General features: G+C 40.6%; 1 protein-coding gene across 1 annotated transcript in view; it reads right to left on the minus strand.

The window, feature by feature from the left end:
• DNAI4 (dynein axonemal intermediate chain 4) overlaps positions 1 to 14,152 on the minus strand; it is a 30,816-nt gene extending 16,664 nt beyond the window's left edge. Inside the window, exons 1-6 of the mRNA XM_063300144.1 lie at positions 14,094 to 14,152; positions 12,569 to 12,675; positions 11,927 to 12,080; positions 10,047 to 10,186; positions 6,272 to 6,427; positions 5,355 to 5,552 (exon numbers count right to left, since the gene is read on the minus strand). Of these exons, the coding sequence (XP_063156214.1) occupies positions 5,355 to 5,552; positions 6,272 to 6,427; positions 10,047 to 10,186; positions 11,927 to 12,080; positions 12,569 to 12,626 (706 nt within the window). The 5' untranslated portion in view covers positions 12,627 to 12,675; positions 14,094 to 14,152. The remainder of the gene's footprint in view (positions 1 to 5,354; positions 5,553 to 6,271; positions 6,428 to 10,046; positions 10,187 to 11,926; positions 12,081 to 12,568; positions 12,676 to 14,093) is intronic.
• Between the last annotated feature and the right edge of the window lie 11,569 nt (positions 14,153 to 25,721).

The following is a 25,721-nucleotide window of genomic DNA, read 5'->3' on the forward strand; positions in this document are numbered from 1 at the left end:
TCCAATTGTGCCAATCAGGTGCCCGGGCACTGCAGGACAGCACAGAATTCCTTCGAGCGCTGGAACTGCACTTCAGGGACCCCCTGGAGCAAGAAAGAGCTAAAAGGACGCTGAAAACACTCAGGCAAGGGCAGCGCTCCGTGGCAGAGTATGCCATGGAGTTCCAAGCCCTAGCCGGCAAGGTGGAAGCCTGGTCTCAATCGACCCTGATTGAGAAATTCAAAGAAGGTCTAAACTTGAACGTGCTCCGGTGGGCGCTCTGTCGCAACAACCCCAACTCCCTGACTGAGTGGATCCGGCTGGCAGGGGAAGCAGAGGACGCCCACGACACGTTCCGCCAAGCCCAGAGGGAAGCACAGCAGGCGGAGACAGCGAGACCATCACGGACAGCCGCAAGGCCGGGGAAGGCGAGATCCCAACTGTGGAAGGAGGAATGGGACTGGCGCTTTGCAAAAGGGCAGTGCTTCACGTGCGGCAAGGACGACCATAAGGCGGCAGCATGCCCCAAACCGACACCCAGAGAGAGCACGAGGAGGGCACCAGCCGCACCAACCCCAACGCCAAGAAAGCGACCAGCAGCGAGGGGGGAGTATTGGGCCAGACATTTCCCCTACAGCTCAGAGGAGGAGGGAAGCAATCCCGACGAGCCGACGGGAAACGACAGCCACCTGGCCTAAGGGGCGCCGAAGGACAGGTGGAGAAGAGCAACAGGCGCAATGACAAAGGGGTGAGTGAGGAATGCCCCACCCTCTATGTCCGTGTCACCCTCACCCATGGGGAAAAGACTGAAAAGGTCTGGGCACTGATTGACTCTGGCTGCTCTAAAAACCTAATGCACCCAGACCTGGTAGCCGCGCTTAACCTCCGCTGCTATCCACTTCAGCACCATTTGGTGTTCACTCAGCTTGATGGATCAGCAGCGGGAGGAGGCCCGGTCACCCAATACACCGGAGAAACCGCGCTAAGGCTCGGCGGCCACGAGGAAAAACTGGCTTTCATCGTGGCACCGGTGGGGCAACCCCTACTCATACTAGGCATCCCATGGCTCGTGCAGCAAAACCCAGTTATCAACTGGAAAACCAGAGAGATTAAGTTTGCTGACGGGCGTTATCAAGCACCCACAGGGAACAGGGTCCCCCGAGCAGCCATGGGGAGGGCAACAATGACTTCAGAGCACAGAGAGGCGGCGCTGCCAATCAAATACGCAGACTTCGCAGACGTGTTCGCGAGAAAGAGGCGGACAAACTCCCCCCCCCACACACAGGAAAACGGACTGTACCATTGAACTGGTCCCGGGTTACCCCTACCCAAACCCAAAATATATGCCATGACCCAGAGGGAGCTGGCAGCATTGAGGGACTTTGTGGACAAAAACTTGGCAAGAGGTTTTATCGAGCTTGCAAACTCTCCAGTAGGAGCACCAGTCCTCTTTCGTGAGAAAAAGGATGGGTCACTGCGGCTCTGTACAGATTACCGCGGATTAAACGCTGTATGCGTATCCAATAAATACCCTCTACCCTTAATAAAGGACATCTTGTCCCACCTGGCAAAGGGTAAGGTATTCTCTAAACTGGACCTAAGGGAAGCCTATTATCGTATACGGATACGGGAGGGGGATGAGTGGAAAACTGCCTTCAACTGCCCATTGGGGTCGTTTCAGTACAAGGTGCTACCATTCGGACTGGCAGGTGCACCGGGGGTATTCATGCAATTAATCAATGAGGTACTGCGTGACCACCTTTTTAAGGGGGGTTTGGTTTACCTCGACGATGTATTAATCTACACTGAAACAGAACGTGAGCACGAACGCTTGTTAAAAGAAGTGCTCAGGAAACTTCACAAAGCAGAGCTATTTGCCAAACTCTCCAAGTGCGAGTTTCACAGGAAACAAATTGACTACCTAGGGTATAGGATTTCCGCTAAAGGAATAGAAATGGACCCAAGCAAGGTCCAAGCTATACTGGCGTGGGAGCGCCGACGCACGAGGAGACAACTTCAAAGTTTCCTCGGATTCACGAATTTTTACAGGGGGTTCATCCCGGGACTGGCGGAGATTGTATTACCCCTAACGGACCTGCTTAAGACTATGGCCTTGGGGGACACGCGCAAATCAAGAAACCTGGGGGCGCTACTAAACTGGACAGCTGATTGTCAAACGGCATTCGAGAGACTAAAAAACCTCTTTACAGCTGAGCCAGTGCTACAACACCCCGACCCCACCAAGCCTTTCGTAGTGCAAGTAGACGCCTCCGATTTTTCCATCGGAGTTCTCCTGCTCCAAAGGGACTCTGACAACCAGCTAAAGCCCTGCGCCTACCTTTCCCGCAAATTCTCCGAAACAGAGCGGAGATGGCATGTATGGGAAAAGGAGGCGTTCGCAGTAAAAGCAGCTCTGGAAACATGGAGGCACCTGCTGGAAGGGGCCACCTGCCCCTTTGAGGTCTGGACAGACCACAAGAACCTGGAGGCTCTCAGCACGCCTAAACGCCTCAGCCTGAAGCAGGTACGCTGGGCACAGTTCTTCAGCCGGTTCAATTTCACGCTGAAATTTATACCGGGCAGGAAGAACTTCCTGGCGGATGCCCTCTCCCGACGGCCACAGGACAACACGCAAACCTCAGACATCGTGGGGACGGTATGGACCGACAAACAGCTGGGTTGCCCAGCTGTCACCTGCAGCCAGACAAGGAATCAGCGCACGCTAGCACAAACGCCAGGGAACGAACGGAGCCACCGTTCAATTTCCCCTAACTGGCAACAAAGACTCGCACAAGTACTACAAACAGATACATGGTCGCAAAACAACCGACACCATGTATCTATCAAGGACAGCCTTGCCTGGAAAGAGAAAGTTTTGTACGTGCCAGAATCACTGCGGGGGGGAAATTTTAAACAGATCACACAATGACAAAACGGCGGGACATTTTGGGTTCGTAAAAACCCTTCATCTAACGAGGAGGCAATTTTGGTGGCCAAACCTGAGAAAAGACGTGAAAGACTACGTTGCCACCTGCCCCACATGTGCCACCTCCAAACGGAAAGGGGGGAAACCCCAAGGGCTGCTGCAGCAAGTAGCCAGCCCCTCCCACCCATGGGAAGAAATCTCCATGGATTTTATTGTGGACCTCCCACCCAGTCAAAGGAAAAGACTAATCTGGGTGGTAAAAGACTATTTTTCAAAGCAGGCACACTTCATTCCGTGCACGACCATCCCCTCCGCCCAACAACTAGCACGCCTGTTCCTGACACACATATACAGGATCCACGGCGCCCCCTGCAGGTTGGTGACCGATAGGGGCACACAGTTTACATCAAAGTTTTGGAGGGAATTTTTAAAACTAATCGGGACTAAACAAGCACTGTCCACTGCGTGGCATCCACACACGGACGGATCTACAGAGATCCTAAACTCAACACTTGAACAGTTCCTGAGGGCAGTCATAAATTACCAACAGGACAACTGGGTGGACCTACTACCTTTTGCAGAGGTAGCCTATAATAATGCAGTACACCAAAGCACTGGCCACATCCCATTTAAGGTGGTCTATGGAAGAGACTTTGTACCAATACCAGAACTACCTCAACCAGAGGCCCCACCCTGCTCACCAGACGACTGGGCAGCACAGCTGGCGACAACCTGGCCAATCATCCAAACGGCCCTAGCAGACGCACAAACTATGTACAAAAAATATGCGGACAACCACAGGGCGGAGGCACCGAACTACAAAGTGGGAGATAGGGTCTACCTCTCCACTAAGTTCATAAAAACCTCGCAACCCTCGAAGAAGCTGGCACCTAAATTCTTCGGACCCTTTAAAATCACAGAGGTAATCAATCCAGTTACATTCAAACTGGAACTGCCTCACAACTTGCGACGGGTCCACCCGGTATTTCACTGCACTCTACTGAAACCGACAAACACATCCAAATGGCATACGGAGGAAACACCGCCCCCACCCACCATGATAGACAACCAACAACATTTTGAAGTACAAGAGATACTGGACTCAAGAAAGCAAAGAGGCAAGCTGCAATACCTCGTCAAGTGGAAACATTTCCCCCACCCAGAGTGGGTCCAGGCACAACATGTCAGAGCAAGACAACTAACCAGACATTTCCACGAGGCATACCCAGAGAAACCAGCACCCTAAAAGACATCTTCGGGGGGCAGCATGTCATGACCCCGTTGCAAGGCACAAAGAGCCTCACAACGTGGATCATGATCATTAAGGAAAAGGGGAAGGAGATAATTAAAACAGTGCTTAAACCAAGCACCCAAAGCACCCACACCCATGGACTCATATACAGCTGAAAAGAAGGGCTTCAGATAAGCAGCAATAAGCTGCACCTGGTGCCCTGGAGGACACACCGGAGCTAAGAGGACAAGGAAAGACACCGGGAAAATGCCCACACAGCCATCAAGGAGCCCATCAAGAGGGATTGGGGACAATGAAGGGTGGAGGAGCACGGGACCCGCAAGAGGGTATAAACAGGGCGCCTCACCACCGCAACCCCGTTCCCGTTTTTCGTTCTGTCAGCCACCATTCCAATAAACCGGAAATCCTTAATACCTATTGAGTCCGTGCCTTATTGCGAAGCAAGACTGACCCTGACAACTAACTGATGACCTATGTCCTAGACTGTAGGCATCATCAAAACATTCTAACTGTCATGAGTACTGATGGTGAGCAGGAAGGGACCCCTATCCAGGGGGGAAAACACATGCGTAGTTTAGAGACTTTGAGCTGTCATTCAAAGAAACCCAGAACAGACCCGCCTTGATTTTTGGGGTTTATCTGTCTGGGTTTTCCCACGTTTCTTCAGTTTGGTAGGATTTTCTGTCTACAATAGCAGTAATAAAACACTAGAGATTTCTTCCTCATCTCGGCATGGTCCTTGATTAGTCAGGACACTAACACCTCATTTGTAAACCATGCCAGCATTTCGTTTCAGGAAGCAAAATAGTCCATTCATAAGCAGTGGGTTTGAGAAGCCCTTCCCAACTCTTTCTTCTAAGAATAACATTACAGTGATGTAAATTAACTTAGATATTTTTTACAATAAGTGAAGCTGTTCTTGAACTCAGGCTGACAAGGAATTTTTTTTTCTGCCATTCAATCATGTCTGATTCTTGGAGACTGCCTGGACTAGTCCCTGCAGTTTTCTTGGCAACATTTCAGAAGTGGCTTGCCATTGCCTTCTTCCTAGGGCTGAGAGTGACTGGCCCAAGGTCACTCATCTGGCTTTGTGGCCAAGCTGGGGCTAAAACTCACTATCTTTGGGTTTCTAGCCTGATGCCTTCACCACTACACCAAACTGGTTCTTGACAAGGAAATACCTGATCACTTATGTACCTATGAGGATAGGAAGTTGCCGAAAAGCTGCAAGTTTAGGCTGGAAAATATTCTCCATTAGGACTCTTTCCATATAAAATAGATCTTGATGAAATTTATCAGACTTCAATATAATTTCTGAGTGGTCTTCTGTTTCTTCATGGATTCGGGAGAGAATTACACTTTCAAGATCAATAATGGAACTTGAAGTGAAGCTTTCTGAGAGAAAAAAGAAAAAAAACAGTAAATGTTATGAAGAGAACATCTGCAGTGTTACAAGAAAGAGAAAATAATGTTCATTTTTTAATTTTCTGAACTGACCTAGAATTTTAAGGGCAGCATAAAAATCTATTAATAAATAATACATTAAATGTTATAATATACTATTTTATTATATATTCTTCTACTTTGCTAGAGAAGATTGCTCAGTGATATTTCAGTCCCTGGTTCAATCTACAATTCGTTTGTGTATATATATATATATATATGTGTGAGTGTGGGTGTTTCGCATGCACATCTAGAAAACCATTTCAGTATAGAATTCTAGGCTATAAACTCTTCCTTAAGAGTTTATACTACTAGTGTGACATCAGTATTATTTTAAAATGCATGTTTTTGTAATTGCTAAAACCCTAGCCACTGGAGAATAAACTCATTTTAAAAAATAGATTTTCTACTAGATGAACATTTATAGAATTGCTCACTAGGATTTATTTGATCCCATATCAGAAGGGAAAATTGTAAGAATAATAAAAAGAATTTTCTTCACACTGTTACACTGTGCTGACTCCAAGTTAACAGCAGTAACACTTCATTATTTTCACAGGTATAATCTAGTTAAAAGGGTAAAACCAAACTCCGGTATAATATAGGTAATATGTAAATCTTGATTTGGCTGGGAGAAGATGCAGAAATGTAAATATAGTGTGTAAAATTACCTGCTTCCAAAGAACCACGGGACACGGTTTTGTCATGCTCTTTGAATGCAGCTGATTTTCCAGCTGATGCAGTAAAAGGTCCACTAATTTTTTCTGCTGTTGCTGCCTCCAGAGCATTAAAAGAATCAAATAAATCCCAGGTAGTAGCCATTATCTCTATGGAAAAAAGACATGATTAGATCCGACTTTATTCTACATATAACTGCCACATATTTATGTTACAAGGAAATACTGCTGAACAGATAAATTATATTTCAGAAAAACAAACTGGTTGAATCTCTTAACCAGTTTAAGAAGCTAAGATAAATATAACTGGATGTCACAGAATTCTCACATTTCCTCTGTATAACTGCATATTCTTCCAGAAGATCATAAAGTGTATGTTTAGATAAAGTACTCTCTGTCAGTTTCCTAAACAGTCTTCTCCATTTTACATGTTTCATTATCTTCTAGACAGGTGTATAATTGCTCTTACACACCACACAGGGGCAGCACTCTTGCACAAATCCACCTTGTAAGTTTAAAGTATTTTTTGAAAAGTAAAAGCACCCTTGACTGCTGGTGATTTGACCAAGAAAATTTTACTGGCAACGTTACAGAACTGATTTGCCATTGCCTTCTACTGGGATTTTTTTTCTCCCAGCTTCCACAGCTATCCAACAACCCAGGTGGTTCCTCCACCCAAATACTAACTAGGGCTGACTCTACTTACTTCTGAGCCAAGGTCAACTAGGTGCTGCCACCTACTGAGGCTTTAAAATACACACACCTATACAAAAAAAGGAGGTCACCTCCTTAACTGAACTGAATAGAAATTAGTCTCATTTGGATCTGAAACCAAGCCATGGGTGATGGAGAAAAAAAAAAGAGGATGCAAAGGAGAATGGTGTTGGACTAGAAACTGGAAAACTGTGCATTCTAGTCCTCCCACAGGCATGGAAGCCAGCTGCGTGGTTTTGGATCAGTCATTCCCATCCCAACCCATCTTGCAGAGTTGTTTTTGTGGGGAAAATAGGAGGAGGGAGCATTTAATACACCATCTTGAGTGATACAAAATAAAGGTGGGATATAAATCTTAATGACAACCACAACCACTGCAACAATAATGTCCCACATTCAGCAAAGAAACTGAAGTTCAAAGAGATTATTTCAGCAAGACAATAATCAGAGGCATACAATACCTTCAAATAAAGCTATGAAGTGCTTACAGAAAAGAACAATAAAGATTCGGGAATGGCCTGCACAGTGCCTAGACTTGAATATAATTGAAAATCTGGGGGGGGATCTCAAACATGCAGTGCATAGAAGAAGATCTAAGGATATTTCTCAGCTAGAAGAGTTCTGCAAGGAAGATTGTGGGGAAAAAAATCTGAAAGCAGATTCTTAACTGGTTACAGGAAGAGTTTGGAAGCTGTATTTCTCCAAAGTGTTACTATGTCTTGACATAAAGGGTGTCCAAGCTTCTGCACCTACAATATTAAGATAGATAGATAGATAGATAGATAGATAGATAGATAGATAGATAGATAGATAGATAGATAGATAGATAGATAGATAGATTTAACTAACTAACTAACTAACTAACTAACGTATATGGCCACCCAACTCACACACAGCGATTCTGGGAGGCTTGGAAAATTAAAAACCACAATATAAAAAAACCCACAGTAAGAGACAATATTCACTGTTTCTTACTCTGAATCTGTAGCCAACTGCACATTAAAAAATAAGTATATGTTCAAATTTGGAGAAATACGTTGTGCTTAACTTTGTACTATGCAAACACTATGTTAGCTTCTATTCACTTAGGGATTCATTGATACATGCAGTTTGATCAGGAGTGCCTAAACTTTTGCATACAATCCCAAATCTAGTTTACACCAATATGATTCACTATAGATCTCTATACTTTTCTATGTTTACAAACTTTTCTATTTCATTTCTCCTACCACATTCAAACAGTAATTCATATGTCTTTTTTCTTTAAACTTCTCAATTCTCTTTATCTGATGTATCAACACCATCCAACCATAACTTTCTTGTCTTACCCTTCAACCTGAACCCTTCACTTTCCTCACATAATCTGTATTTGCTATACAGTTGAATCCTCATTTATTCTCTTTATGTAAGATCAGACTACCTCGACATTCCTCTCTTGTACTGGTCACTCACTTATGTACTCAATACACATTCATTCATTTTCATTCTTGACTCACACACTTCTTAATTAATCCACTACTACTATATCCAAGTTGTTATTGTTTCTACCCAGTTCTCATTTTCGTAAAACAAAACAGGCAGAATCATGTTCCTGCAGCTATTTTACTTTTTTGACATACATTCCTTACAATAATCACATACATTTCTTACCAGCATTTACATGTTTTAACATTCTAATTTCCCTATCTTCAGTTCTCCATTTCTCCCATTCTAGAAATATAAAATCATGTACAGTATTTTTTCCTTTCTCTTTGCCATTTATGTTTGATTTGCAGTCATTTACTTCATTTTCCTGTCAAACATAACTACCTTAATGTACCTTCTTTGGTACATTAATTTTTTAGATCTATACTATTCATTTTACTATACAGTTCATCTAACATTCACTGCAAATCATTCAGGTATTTAGCCAACTCCGCAGCATTGAATGTATATAAAAATACATATAGGTAGTCCTTGGGTTACGACCACTATTCAGTGACCATTCCAAATTACAACAGCACTGAACGAGGGGGACTTATGACCAGTCCTTGGAGTTCTGGCCGTCACAGCATCCCCACGGTCACATGATCACCATTTGTGACCTTCCCTGCCGGCTTCCCACAATCAAAAGTCATTCTTGTACTCTGTAGCACCCCCATCGGCACTCTGTAGCACCTGCTCCTCACCCCCACTGGCCCACCCCTGACCCTTGCTGGCCCATCCGTGCTCAGTAGTGCGTACCTGCAGCACTCACCTACCTGCCCGCAGCTCTCACCCACTGATTTGCTTGCCTAGGTCATGTGAACTCCTCTCTTAACGACCTGTGAGGCCTTTAGATTATAACAGCATCAAGGACTGCAGGGATTGCTGTCACTAAGTGATGCAATCACATGACATTGCACTTTATGACCACATCGCTTAGCGATGGAAATTCCAGACCCAATTGCTCTTGTAATCCAAGGACTACCTGTATTCACATCCCCAACCAACTTCTCTCTAATATCACAACAAGATTTTATTATATATTCATGCATAGATACATTAAACAACAAAGGGGACATCACATCTTACTCCCTGCTCAATGCAGAATCACTGTATAAACATTTGATTTATTTTCTCTTTTTACATCCACATCCCTTAAATCATATTTAGCAACCAACCTTAAATTCAATATTCATGCAAAATGTTCTATAATTCAAGTTTATTCTCTTTATTATATAGTTTTTCTAAATCAACACATAGAGGGGAAACTTTCCATATTCAACTGTTAGGATGCTGAGCTCTGCAAACACAACTTTAAAAAATGTGTACATGTAAATGTAATACTCCATTTTATATTAGTTGCAAAAAAGAGATACAATCTCATAAGAAACCTTCTTTAGTGGCAATATTCATTCTTTTTTGCTAAAAGAAAGAAAAGAAATCACAACATTTGGCTCAAACCATTTTCTTCTTTATATATTTACATAGGAGAATGAAAAAAAAAATTCTTGGTGTTTGCTTCCAAAGTTGAAACTACAGATCTTTCCATATAGTTTCAATTATCTATTTAAAAAATTCTCCATTAATTTACCTTTGTCAGCCATTATAATTTTGTCACATTGTACTTCCTTTGTCTTTGGTGCTCCATTCAGTGTTTGCATCATTCTACTGGCGTATCGATCATTTCCAATTCTGTTTTTACAGAGTTCCATATAAGCAACATTCCTTTTCCTTTGAAAAACAAAAGATACACAAAGTATTTTACACAAACAAATTTTTCAACTTCCAACAGATATTATTTTGCTTTACAGATATCTTCTTAGAAATAATCAGGCACATAAATACTATAGATGGAAACTAGTTCTTAAATGGTACTACAATAGATGTGGAATTCTGGAGCTACAAACCCATTTAGCTGGGAGTACTCTCTGATGGATTTGCATTTAAGCAGATACTGATAGAATTGCACTGTGAAATGTTTTGGAATTCTTCAGAGGGAAATCTGAAGTTTGCATTTTTCTAACCAGATTCTTCAACAACTGCAAATCAGTAGGTAAATAATGTCACTTGTTTTTCTGACACTGCACATTTTATATTCCTTTCTGCACAGCTTTGTTTTACTGAAATTCCATTAGATTATGAGGATCTAGAGGCAGCAACTGTTACAGCTCAGTTCCAAATAGATCTACGTAATTAAGCAAATAAGATTGTTTTATCCCCACAGCTGACAGGTGTGTAAAATATCAGACATGCTCGCGGGTGGCAGGCTTTTTAGTATGAAATCAAGCTATTTTGGAACACATCAAGCTACTTTCTATGGAAACAGATGACTGGCCTTCTAGCTTACCATTTTCTATACTGACTGGCAGTGACTGAGAGGATCTTGTCAGGCGAGGACACTTGTGAGGCAACACAAGAGAGCTAGGGGTGGCCAGAGACTGTTGGTTGCTGATGGCTGTGTGGAAATACCCCAAATTCTCTTTAGTCATACCTGCCCTGCTAGAAAATGTGACCCTCCATTCTGGTGTGCAGCATGATGACTTCTTAAAAACTCAGAGATATTAGGTTAGCTATTAATAATTTAACCAAAGACACACAAAGGATCTGTGACTGGCTGTCCTAACATTTAATGACTTTTTCCCTTCAAAGTAGCTTCTAAGAGCGTAGGAGGGATCATAATTCAAAGCTTTTGAAGGGCATTAGATTGGGGAATACTGTCTAAAACATAGTATGAAGTAACTTGTAAGCTATCCTAGAATAGATATAAGAGTAAACTATGGTTTAGTGGTATGCACATTCTTTACCTCCAGTGCAGTCATGATATAATGGAAATTTTTACTTCTGTTTTAAACTCACAGTTTAGTATTACATTAGTATTAGTATTACATTAGATCTCTAAATTAATTGTGGCCAGCTTCATAACCCTCTCTTTAAAACTTGGGCTCTACATGAGCCCATCCATCCAGTTCTGTGATTTTATGTCCGTGTAGTCAGCAGGAGTTTAGCTCAACTCAAGGGATATTTGACCTGACTTTTGCAATTTGACCAGGTTCAGATATAAGGCTAAACAGTAGTTGGTTAAACAGGAGATGGTCTTTTTCAAGCACTTGTACTAGAGGAAACAGGAATTGGGAATGCACAAGACAAAAGCTGCTTTATATACTGCTAAACGATAGCTCAGTCTAACAGTAAAACACTTCGTTGCTAGGAAACTCAGTAGAAGGCAACATGTGGCTCTCCAAATCTTGTTCCACCCTCCCTCACTATTGGCTGTGCTGGCTAGAGCTGATGGGAATTGCAGTTCACCAATCCAGGGTGAACATACATTGCTCTTCTTTGATTCTGCAGAAACAAAATATGTTTTTGTTATATTTGTGATACAATCATCAGATGGACAAATTCCAAAGTTACAAGTCATATTTCATAACAGGGTTGCTAATGAGAGGCATAATAGCCATTGACCGCACTTACTTTACATTGTCGGCTTCTTCAGACTCTGTAGATATCGTAACAGTTGGCATGTTAAATAACCAAATTGTTTCTGTCTCAGTCAGGAAGATATCCACAGGTTTTTCTAACTCGTGCTTTGTCAGTTCTAGCACTTCCTCTCGTCTAACCTGGACATCTACCGTGAGAGAGAATGAAATCATTCTTTGCATTTTGAAAAGCATATATAGATCATTTGTGAGTTATTGAGACAATGAACATAAACATTTTTCTTTTATATGAATCGACTTTTCTTCTAAGGTGTACAGAATCACTACAGCATACAAATGCTACAGAGGGTGAATACCTAAAAGCAGCTTATCCTCCCCTGCTCTCCACGTTGCTTCAGGAACATTTGGCAAAAGAAGGCTGCGATGTGGTAGGTATCATTATATTCACCATTTCTCAGCCAATAAACTGTGGTAAGGGCAAGTAATACTTAAAACAAGATAAGACATTATATCAAGCACTTTTTAAAGAACAGGCTAGCAGGTAGACATACAGAGGAGATGTAGGTCAGCAACAGCACGTTGTGCTGTAAGCTGCCATGAGTCTGATAGGGTTTAGCAACTTATGAATTTAATGAGGCACAAGGAGAAGGAAATGGTTTTTAATGTAGATTTTTACCTGTAAAACTAGAAATTGTTTCTCGTCTAAGTCCAGGTTCTACAATCTCTTCTGCCATTGATTCAGTAGAAGTAGTCGATTTTGTGACACTGCCACTGCCATAAGTTCTGTAGTTTCAATATAACATTTTGTAAGTAATGTAAATGAAATAACAAATGTCAAAGAAGGAATATTACCTATCCACTAAAACATATCCACAGAACTTGCTGCTCATAAAATTATCTGCTGCAGGAGGAAACATTTATCAATAATATATTTGCACTGATTCTGTTAAAGAAGGCATGAGAACTGATGAGACATTGATTAGGAATACGCACGCTGCATTCTTGCTGGTTCACAAACGATTTCTAGTCTAGTTCATGTACTTAAGATTTCTGATTAAGTTAAAATTCCAAAATAGCTGAATGGGTAGCCTGCCATAAGGAAGAATATGTGAAAAGGGAGTCATTTATAAATTGAACTGCATTATAACTGAACCCACCACAATATGTGTGTTCATTTCTAGATATACTTTTTCTAGGAAGCAGCAATTAATTCTTCACTTGATGAATTCTATGGGCTAGTGTCATTCTGTTTTATTTTTCTTGGTTTGTAGTGTGTAACCTAATGTTGCTGTAAGAATGGTTTGGGACAGGGATTGGGTCTACGAAAATATGTGTTTTGTAGATGTGTATTATGGGCTAATTTGGACATAATATTAAAGCTTTATTTAGGACTACGACAGTGAACTTAGGCAAGCTCGGATTCAGATATCCTCTTCCCACCACAATATAAATAAATTTCATCAGTTTATGTTCATGTTTTCAATCAATCATACCTTGACATGATTACAAACCAGATCCAATAAACTATTATTCATGTTAACAATTGTATTTGTTTTTAAATGGTCTTACTTCAAATTATAGCTGAGAAAGCTGGCTTATTTCAAGTAATGTAGTTTAAGAGCTAGCCATTGTTCGAGGTTCAGGAGTAATGCTAAACTGCGGAGTTAGTCTAAAGCAGATGGAGAAGCTTCCAGTCTCTTGTCAGAGGATCAGAGGATGATATCTGAAGCTATTTGGATCTGTTTCTCATCATGCTTTAGCAGTATGCCCAAACTTTTCAATATTTTAATAAAATTACATTATCTGTTTGTTTGTTCATTCCATTGAAACCTATAATTTGCGACCCTGTGTGAGACTTACATCAAACAGAAAATCCTTTGTTACAATATGGTATTCAGCAGGGTGGCCCACTTTCACCCTTGCTTTCTGACTTAATTCTTGAACCTTTAGCTACTATTGTTAGGCAATCTTCAGATATTATTGGCATTACTTTGGCACACTGAAAATATAAATTATTTTTATATACCAATGATATTCTATCTCTCTGCCTAATTTGTTACAGGTAATACAGTACTTTGGAAAGTATTCTGGTTATAAGATCAATTGGGATAAATCACGTTATAAACAATAATATCCAAGAAATCCTATTTGAACTTTATATAGATGTCACATTAGAGGTTTTATGTGATGCCATATCGTACCTGGAAAATGGACCTGCTAAGCTAATACTAGTTACAGAAGCTTGTTGCAGAGAAAGAGAAGACAAAAATTCACTTTGAGTCACCCCAGCAAAGTCATGTGCTGATAAAATTTTGCTTTGTCTGTGTGTGACATTCAATTCTGGACGATAAAGTGGACGAGGCGTCACATCTTTTCCCTGCTCATCAAAAACCTGTAGATGCAATAAAATAACAAAATAACAGTAAAGGAACTCTATTCTTCCCTCAGCCTGTCTAGAAACCAACAAAGCTGCAATTGTTGACACAAACAAGATAATATGATGCGGCTTACTTCAAGCTAGACTGCAGGTTTGAGTTACTATTCTATGCATAAATTTAGAAGGAAGGAAAAAAAAGGGACATACTATTGTAATAGCACATGCTTCCATATTTCAAGTTATAGCATTCTTTTCACAGGACCACTTTATTACAGATGAACAAAAGAGCTCTCCTTTCTGATTTTTAAGAAATCACCAGACTGTTTTGTCAGGTCTTAAGCAGATATTAGGAAAAGAGGACAGCTTTTTAAAAAGTGGCCTTGATTGACTGGATAGGTTATTAATGTGAAGTCATATTTATTCTAGAGTTGTCCCCCTGTAATCCAAACTGTGATGATGGTATTTTTGTAAAGCAATTTTCTAAGCCATTGGCTGGGAAGCAGTAAAATTTTTAGAGCATAATTATGACTGAAAGAAAAATGTCTGGATATTTTATTTTAACAATGTTTATTGTTTTTTTCCCAGAAATTTGATTAAAAGACTCAGATCTTTACTTTAAAAAGTAGGTGTTCCCTATTAGCTCAGATATGCTGCTTTTCTTCATTAAATCTCCCCTCTGAGTATTTTTAAGGGTAGATTAAAAATATCAGAGGTTAGGTTGCATTAATGTAGTATGGACAATTCATGGAAACTATATAACTTCATGGCTGAAAAATTCACAGAGCACATTAACATTCTTTTACAATAGAATAAGAGTTTTCAGTAATTATTTCATCTATAAAATGAGTAAATGGTTAAGACAATGTATGAAAAAGGAACCATCTGAAATGCCCCTGATTTTGCATTTCACTTATTTACTGAAGGGAACATTCGCAAACGTATGAAGCTGCCCTACATCAAGTTGAATGATTGTTCCATCCAGCCTAGTACTGTCTATTTCTTACGGATAGCTACAGGCCATATATTGTGTATTTAACCCAGCTCTTTCCCGTCAATTCTATTATATCCTTTTAACTGGGTATTCCCTGAACTTGGAAACATCTGCATGCAAAACATCTTAATGCTGGGCTATATATATGTTTGCATAGCATTAGCAATGTGCAAGGAACTTTATAAAATACAAAGAGCTGGACTCCAGTCAAGAGGACTTACACTTTAACAACATAGAAGTCTTTCTCAACCTGGGCAACTTTAAGGTGTGGACTTCAACTCCCAGAATTCCCCAACCAGCCATGAGGAAGGGGAGAGAAATGGACATCAGGAGAATAGGGAAGAACGTGTAGCTATTTTACTTCCAAATATCTAGTTTGGAAGACTTAATGGAGAAATGGATTTTGAAAGGAGCAAGGGATGTAGCATAATACAGGTGTTTGAGCAGCAGAATAAGCACCAGGAATAATAAACAAACCAAACAAAAAACAAAAAAAGCAGAATCACTGGAAATGGATGTGGAAGATAACAAGGATGGGCACAGGTAGTAACAAGGCCATGAAAGACTTCGAAGGCTTGGAAACAAACTTGTATGTCACCTAGTCAGAACACCAAGATTAATGATTTTGGTGGAAAGATAGTGGTAAAGATAAATGAATAAATATAAAATAATTACATAATAAAGAGAAAGTGAGGAATATTATTTAATGAACTGAACATGTGGGACAAAGGAGAGAGTAAGTCAGAAAGAAATTCAAGGTTTTGAACTTGGTCTGTAGGAATGAAGCCAGTTATCAATGCATAACGGGAGTGTGTAGGGAAAAATGAGTTTGGAAAGACCAGGTTAAAGAATGAGCATATTAAGTTTAAAATAGTAATAAAGCAGCCAAGAAGGGGAAAGACAGCCAAAGAAGTAGGACTGGAAGAAAACAAGAGATTCAATAGACATTCTGCGTTGTTGAAACTCAGAAATTGCTTTCAGATCCTAATGGAGGCTCTGAGCCTTCAGGAAACAGTGTTAAAAAAGAGAAAAGAGGATGGAGCTCTGAACAGCTATGGCAACTGCTTTTTTCAAGAGGACCAAGATAAGAGTTCACAATTTCCAAATACAGGGAAAAGAAAAAAAAATGTCACATGGGTTTGCTGGATCATAAAGTATCGTTCAGGAGCATTGCAAAGAAGCTGCTAGGACTCATCAAGTAACTATCATATCTGCTCCTCTACAAAAGGAGAAATTATATTGTCAAGAACAGATATCAGTTATATTTTCTTGGACTTGGAAGCCTAAGAAGGAAACTCAGGAATCTAGGGCTCAAATTGTTCTCTTCCATCCTTTTCGCCTATGGAAGAGGACTTCATAGGAAAACAGATGTTGCAGATGAATAACTGTCCATAGAAGGGATATGGACATGAGAGATTTGGCTTCTGGGGGCATGGCTGTCTAGGGCCATGGTTTATGTTTTCTAGGTGATGAATTCTTGGTAAAAGTTAGTTGCACCTCATATGGACTGGGAAGAAAACAAATGGTAGAAGGTTGAAAAGCTTGATCAGGTAGTCTTTAAACTGAATCCTGTTGGTACAAAAACCCAGAAAAACTTCGCAACTTGATTACTATGGGAGAAGGGATAAAGTAACTGAAGTGGAAACTATTACAAATTAGATGATTTTTTTTTTCTTAAAGTTCACGGACTTCGTAGTTTTTATAGTAATGCTCACAATATGGATAATAAATGTATTTTAATGCTAATAGCCAAAATCAGATTTTTGTTTGTTTGTTTTATTAAAAGGCATAACCTTTTGTGAACTATAGCTCACTTCATCAGACACTTGGTGTGGCTGATAAAGCAAACTGTGGTTCAGGCAATTTTATGCCCTTTAATAAAATCTTCTGATTGTTGGCAATCATAAACACAGCTCTCCTCCTACATTAGTTACAACTGAGATTTAGCCGGATAATTCTTATGCACACCATGGATTTTTTAAAAAGAGATTGAATAAATTCAGAGCAAAAATAAAGCATAATTCCCTGCCAGGAAAAGCTAATGGAAAAAGTTGTTTAAGGCAGATGGGAATTCCCAAAAAAGGAGATACTGAAAGCATAAGAACAAAGAATCCAAACTGGGGCGGGGGGGGGGGCAGCAGAAGAGACCCATCTGGCTACACAAAAAGCTTAGTGAAAATCTGAAAATAAAAAAGGACAGATTTAGGAAGTAAAAAGAGGAAAAGGTCATCAAGAAAGTGTTATATACAGATAGCTTAGAATGTAAGGGTAATGGCAAGATCTCCACTATTGACTTGTGGTTTCTTCTAGAGTCATCAAACCATCATTGCTTCATGGCTAATGTAATGAGAACAGGTTTAATATCACCTCAGTAATGACTGGTGATACTGGAAGATGCTGTAAGTCACTAATGGGAAAACAGCCAATGTCACAAAAGAATGGAGATTCAATTTATATGGTCACCCAGAATCATACGCTTGAGATGGACAGCTATATAAATTCAATGAATGAATGAATGAATGAATGAATGAATGAATGAATGAATGAATGAATGAAAGTAAAGAATACTAAGAACAACATAAAGGTCTCTTTCATATATATTCAAAATAAACTATTTATCAATTGCTCAGTGAAGATGGCAAAGCTAACAGACTTACAAAGAAAAGGCAGAACTACCAAGCTTTTCATTTTGTCTGAGCCCTTTCCAGGAAGAGAAGACTTGTGTTCCATTAGCCAGTTATCAAGTAATAGGACTTGCATCTTCAGCTTCACACATGGTCAGGGAACACCTACTGATTCTGAATATATTCAAAACTTCATAGCCAGATCCATTAAAGGTATTAAAGAAACTTGCTGATGGCCTGGCTGGACCTCTAGCTATATTACATAAGTAATATACTTATGTAATTAGTCTTACATAATGCTAATTATTACATAAATGGAAGAGGACAAATGTCTCTTATATTTAAACAGGGTGGAAGGAAGGATACAGAGAATTGCAGAGCAGTCAGTTTCTACCTAGGAAGATCTAAAACAGATCATAAAGTAATTGTAAGCAGGTAATTAAAAGGTGGATGGCATTTTTTAGATGACAAACAAAATATAGACCTGGTGCAAGAAGATACAAAATACATACAATAATTCCCAGTTGGGCTACAATGGATGTTGTGTCATATATAAAGAGTCACAATTAAATTGTCATTTAATTATGAGTTATGCCTGCACAGGAATTAACTTTTATGATTAAAACTAAAAATCTGTATTATTTGTGCAGCTTAAAAGACAACTAAGGAACTCTGCTATTGGTTTTGGTCAGGTATTTCACGGGAGATGTTCTGTTGTTCACAGCCTTAATATTAAAGCCACATATCCAGTTGTATAAAATGAAAAGCAAAAAATCTTTTAAGGGATAAACTTAATTCATATACTAAATTTATTTCTGTAATAGATTTAAGTATTTTTTTTCAATCACAATTCCATTTTAAAACTGTCTGGGTGCTTTGGATTCTGATCAAATGGATAGAAAATGAATAGAAAATATAGCTCATTTCATCAGACACAAATATGCAGACACACATATTTTGGATTAGCATTATTTAAAATCAATTATCATTATTTGATGGAATGATACCAAGGGAAAATAACACTCATGTTTCTCACTCACAGAAATACTCAGTTTAAGAAAAATGATATTAATTTATATGTTCTCTGAAATAGTAATAAAAGAATTCTGGCATTTTTGCATCTTTAACAGGCCTTTATCTTCGATTTGGTTGTCTTATGAACTACGCTTACGATTTACATAGTGCCTGGTTACCTGGACAAGAGGTTTGCTGCTTGCTAAGGTACCCTTATCCATAGGTTTTGGTTCTGAAGTCATCACAATACTCCTGCGAGCTAATGACCCAGCTTTGCTGGCTTGCATAGCACTAATGAAGCTCATTCGTCTCCCAGATGCTGAAGATGATGGTAACTTCTTATATATATTTTGTTCTTTTGGGGTGCTCCTGGTTTGATAAATACATGAGTGTACAGAAGATTAGAAGACTGATTCAAATTAATTTGCCACTTAACATTTGACACATTTACTGTTACTTATTTCCCAAACCAATATTGTAAGTTAGCCTTTCCCAACCAAGTATCAGCCAGGTGTATTAGACTGTAACTGGGAATGCTTGGCAACAAATATGGAAGATGTAGTTCAGTACATTTTAAGGGCACCAGATTTGCAAAGTCTGCTATAGTTCCTTACAGTAAATGGTATCCTATGGGAAAAGATCCATTGCACTAAGCTAAGCTATGTTAGCTTATAAGCATATTATAAGGATATTAGGTATGTTCCCTGCCTTGAGTTATTTATAAAAATAATAAAGGTGGGATAAAAAAAAATGAGATTTTTAATTTTGGTTGGCAGGCTGAATGAACCCAGACATTGTGGTTTATGTGTGGATTACGTGTGAATCTAGCAACTGTGATTTGTTGAACAATCCATAGTTGAACAAAACATGGCTTAGAACTATGTGTAACCCAGATAGTAGAAAGGTTCACAGTTTTTTTGGTTTTTTTGGTTTTCTGTGGACATCCTTGTAGAAGTGCCTCATCTGTGAAAACTGGATTCTGTATGGTGGCAGCTGTTTTAAACTGTCAGGTTGTTAAACTTCAACCTCCATTATCTCTAAACTATCATGTTGTATGAATTCAATTACAGGGGTAAAACCATGTTTCAAATGTTTTGGTGGTTATGGGTGCTTCTATGAGCACCCTAGTCATTTTATAATACTGGCAAACATGAGCAAATGGAAGTTTAGCATGTCATACCTAACGTCTCTTACTGCTGTTGTATGGTGATTACACAGCTATATATAATAAGAAAAAAAGGGAAAGTAGAATTATGGTGGACTATTTGGGTTCTACAGCTTTTCAACATTGTGCACCTGTGCTTTAGTACATGCTCATAAAAGCAGTTGACAGCTAATTGCTATAATTTGATAATAAGTCAATAAGTTATGAAGTGAGAAAAATATCAACCTATTACACCCAGTTATTGTGTAAGTAAACTAAATAAAAAGTTATCTTCTCAGACTTGAGAGTATCACATGGCAGACTGGATAAGTTAAAGAATAGAGGACTGAGGTAATGAAAGGGCATCATGAGTGATTTAGATACTTCTCTATCTATCTCTAAATTAGTATGTGTGCATACACACAGACACACAGAGACACATTTACATGGAATCCATGGCATCATGTCTCCCATTTAGAATTTGTATTTTTCCATTATATTTTCCATCATTTTTTTAGCCTCAAAAATCTATTAAGGTAGGACAGAATAGATGCTCAATATACTTTGGTAGGACTAAGAACCATTCTTCCGCAAGAACCTTTATTGTTTTTTTTTAAAGGATAGTTGTTAAAAAGCAAAATCTGGAGACAGCGGTCATATTCACATATGGTTTAATATTATGTGAATTTGAGACTACCCTATTCCATTTGTTCCCTTCCCTTTTCTGGCATGGCTATTAGGCAGTGTTCAGCATGAATATTGTACACACGGACATTCTTTTAAACTTTCTCAACCACCTGCAATCTCTTCAAAATAAAGTAAAATAAAGATTAATCATAAATTGTACACCACCCAGGGTCACTTGTTTTGTGAAATGGGTAGTTACAGAAATTTGAGAGAGAGAGACAGAGAGAGAGAAAAATTTGCATGAAAACGAATGTGCTTATTTAAGAATAAAACTTAAATATTTTTAATTTAGGAATGACACTAAAATTATTTAATTTGAGAATATTTCAATTTATATATTTATCATATAGCCAGCTACATCTTTACTTTAAACTGAAAAGTTTTAGAACTACATGACAAATGGAATCAATTCATACAAGCCAATTAAAATCAGAACGATCTCTTACATCCCATTTCTTAGCTGAGAGGATTTTTACCAAAGGCTTGAGGGGGACAATTAAGCTGTGGAAGGAGAAATCTGCTTCTATATAGTCCATGCCTTCTCCCCAACCCTCACGTCCTACTCATCTCTGCTGAAGTCTCTTGCCTTGATACAGGCAACTTTAGTTTTAGAAATACCTTCAAAATTCAGGAAGAAATACATTTATCCAACACTCCCATAAACTGGTGCCCTCTGGCTGCCATAGATTATAGTTCTTATAAGCTATAACTACTTGTCCAAACTGATTTGACAAAAGTTGTAGTCTAAAACAGCTGGACAGCAGCATGTTAGGAAAAACTGTATTAGCTCTTCACAAAATAACTGACTGGAAATACCTTCCTCTCTACTGATCCTGTTACAAAATCATCCCTTTGCTACAGTAACGTTATGCTACTTACACACTGAGAAGGATATTATGCTTCTTGCTCTTGCCACCCTGGATATTACTATTATCCGACATGGTCAAGTTGTCTACAGATGCCGAAGATAGTATCTGCCTCCCAACAGAATGTCAGGGAGAACACTGAAGCTGTAGAATGAGCAGCAGCTCTTGCTGCCCGTATGCCAGCACTCTGAGAAATAAGGTTCAGCAAATGTCTAGGCCACTAGGTTGCTGCTTTGAAATCCAAATTAAGTACAAAGCCTGCCTCTCTCCACAGCTACTGCTGAAACAAGAAATTGTTTATTGTGGTAACCATGGCAGCCACCTTTTTAGCATGTAGCTATATGATTGGCTGACAATAAGAGAAAGCCTGGATGAAAACAGAGATTGGATAGCCCTTATTTGCATTTTCTCCCCCTTGGTTATTGCAGGTACTTAGAACTGCTTTACTCCATTTTAATCTACTCTGGAAATTTTATTACTATCGTTAGTTTCCGACTTGAAAGTTCTGTCTGCCTCTCACTCCATCTAAATATAAGGAAAAACTATGTAACTAAACCTCTTTGTAAATTTGATTTACTCTCATCCATCCATTCTGCACTTTGCAGTTAACCTGTAATACTATATACTAACATCTAATAGACTGTCTCCCTCAGGATCACTTTAAGAAGTGGAGCTCAGAGCAACTTTGGGCTTACTCTGAAATCTCATGTATTACTATATTAATTAAGAAGAGATGCTGTCATGAGTAAGGATAGCGAGCAGGGGGCTCCCTTCCAGACTGTTAAGCGCATGCGTAGCACTGAGGAATTGGTGAGCCATTCCAAGAGGCACAGGTTGGGACCGCCTTAACCTGCGGGGTTTATATGGCTGGGTTTTCCCACGTTTGTTCAGTTTGTTAGGATTACTGTTCTGTATTAGCAATAAAACATTAGAGACCAGTTCCCTGTCTCAGAGTGTTTCCTGGGAGTCAGGACATCAATCCTAACAAACCCCTACTCCCATCGAAAGAGGGAGGAACAAGAAATTAAGGAGAGATTTTTAGAAATGTCTGCAGAAAACCAAGAAATGCGGCTCGCCATCCAGCAATTGGCAGCAGCCCTACAACAGCACCAACAACAAGTAGATCTCCAGATCAACACATTACAAGCTGCCATGCTACAGCAGTTACAACAACCAGCTCCGATTAACCCACAATCGGCACCAGCAGCAGCAGCAGCAGCAGCAGCTCCACCAGTAATGTTGAGATCCCAGGGCAGTCTACCAGAGAAATTTGGAGGAGAAGCAGGACAGCTGAGAGCCTTTCTCACACAGTGTACTATGTTCTTCGACAGCAGACCCGCAGAATTCCCCACAGACAGAACCACAGTCACTTTCATCCTAGGCCTGCTAAAGGGACCAGCTGCCAAATGGGCTATTCCCATGGTGGAGAACAACGACCCGATTCTCAACGACTACCAGAATTTTTGGCAGGGTTCCGAGCACGCTTTGACGACCCAATCAGAGAAGCCACAGCCAGCCGGGAAATTCGGAAGCTCAAGCAAGGTAACAAGAGGGTGGGAATCTACATTGCTGATTTCAAGTTGTTAGCAGGAGATCTGGACTGGAATGAGAGTGCCTTGAAAGACCAATTCAAACAGGGGCTGGATGAAGAGATTAAGAATGAATTAGTGCGCCAGGGAACACCAGCTACGCTAGAAGCCCTATATCAGCTATCGGTGGTCATAGATGCCAGACTAGAGGAGCTTAGGCAGATGCAACCGGGGAGAAACAGAACCCTCAGAGCATTTTCAGGATTTCCAACTCTCCCCGTAGCAGCCGCTCACTCAGCACAAGAGGAGCCAATGCAGATTGGGGCAAGCAGGAGACTGATTTCCGAAGCTGAGAGGCAGAGAAGGAGAGAGAGAGCCCTTTGTTTCTACTGCGGAGCCCAGGGGCACATGGTGAGAGCTTGCCCAGCGAGAGGCCAAGCAGCCTTAGTAAGACCCCCAGGGCAGGCAGCTGAAACAAGACCCAACCCCGCCTCTGTTTCCAACCAGGGAAACTCCGTCGGTCTCCCTCCACAGAGCTCAGCAGGGAGACCATCAATCAATTAAGAAGGGCTCATTCCGAGGATTCCAGACAAGCCTTTTACTACTTACCAGTAATAATCCATGTCAACCCAGAGCACCAGGTCAAGCTAGAGGCCCTCGTGGATTCCAGAGCTTCAACTAATTTTATTGATGCGCAGACCGTACAAGACTGCAACATCCCGACCAGAGAATTACCATGCCCCATAGAAGTGGAGACCATTGACGGCCAGCCCCTCAAGGCAGGGCCGATTAGAAGGCTCACAGAACCGGTGCAACTGACAACGGGAGACCACACTGAGTGGATCCAGCTTTATGTTACTGCATCGCTTAATACGCCGGTAATTCTAGGCACACCTTGGCTTAGGATACATAACCCCTTGCTGAACTGGACTACAGGAGCAATCTCCTTCCCAGCTGAGGAATGCCAGCACCACAAGATTCAAGCCGCCCCATGCTCTCCAGCAACCAACACAGTCACTGAAGCAGGGAGGGTCCAGTTGCCAGCCAAGTATGCAGATTTTGCAGACGTTTTCAGCGAACAGGAGGCCACAGCACTACCCCCCCATAGGGACTGTGACTGTACCATTGAGTTACTACCAGGAGCCAAAGTTCCAGCAAAGAAACAATATCCCATGTCTCCCAGGGAACTCGCCACCTTAAAGGATTACTTAGACTCCAATCTCCAAAAGGGATTTATCCGACCATCTACTTCCCCAGCGTCTGCTCCAACCTTCTTCGTACCAAAGAAGCCTGACCCGTTGGCACCTGCACCCCAGGAGACACCCATGAGAGTGGTCCACGATTTCAGCCCCCTCAATAAGGTAACAAAAAGAGAATCCTATCCTCTGCCATTAATCTCGAATCTGCTAGATTGCTTACAGAGGGCACGCATTTTTACCAAGTTGGATCTCAGGAGTGCGTACAATCTCATCCGGGTGAAAGAGGGGCACGAATACCTGACTGCCTTCGACACCAGGTTTGGAAAATTTGAGTACCTTGTTATGCCCTTTGGCTTGTCTAATGCAGGAGCCATATTTTCCAGATTTATGAATCACGTTTTTGCTGATTTATTAGATAAGTATCTGGTCGTTTATCTAGATGACATATTAATTTTCTCTGAGGATGCCACAACTCACATAACCCATGTACGTAATGTTTTGTAAAGACTGAGAGAGAACAGGTTGTTCGCCAAGCTAGAGAAGTGTGCCTTTGATTTAACTGAAGTACATTTCCTGGGCTATATAGTATCAACAGAAGGCATATCCATGGATCCTGCTAAGGTCCAGGCAATTCTCTCTTGGCCACCTCCCTGAAATGTTAAAGAGGTACAAAGGCTGTTAGGATTCTGTAATTTCTATCATCATTTCATAAAAAATTTCAGTGACTGTACTAGACCCCTCACACAGCTTTTGAAGAAAGGCTCAAAATTCATCTGGGGGGAGAGACAGCAAGCAGCCTTCCAGGAATTTAAGCAGCTCTTTGCATCTCAGCCGCTCTTAAGGCACCCTGATCCCACGAAGCAATTCATAATGTATTCAGATGCTTCAGATATTGCCATTGGGGCAGTGTTATTGCAATATACAAACAAAGCCGAGAATACATTGCTGCCTTGTGCCTTTTTTTCACGCCTGCTCTTACCAGCAGAGAGAAACTATGATGTTTTCAACAAGGAGTTGCTGGCAATTAAAGCAGCATTCCAAGAGTGGAGGCACTGGCTCAAAGGGGTGACCTTTCCTGTGAAAGTTTGTACTGATCATAAGAATTTACAGCTTCTACAAAACACCAGATCCCTCACCCCACGTCAAATCAGATGGAGCCAGTTTTTCTCCCGTTTCAATTTTGTTATTTCTTATGTGCCTGGGTCGCAAAACTGCTTGGCAGACGCCCTGTCTCGAGCCTTTCAGGCAAGCCCCACCGCTCACCAGGAGGTACAGGCTACTATATTACAACCTCACAACTTTGATCAGTCTATGAGGGGGAGCCAGACAGAGATTTTAGCAGCAGGCAGACAAGCAGAGGACCTATTTACGAGAGCCAGAGCTCAGCAGCAACAGGAC

Source organism: Candoia aspera, chromosome 3 (assembly GCF_035149785.1).
Source record: "Candoia aspera isolate rCanAsp1 chromosome 3, rCanAsp1.hap2, whole genome shotgun sequence".
Lineage (NCBI taxonomy): Eukaryota > Metazoa > Chordata > Lepidosauria > Squamata > Boidae > Candoia > Candoia aspera.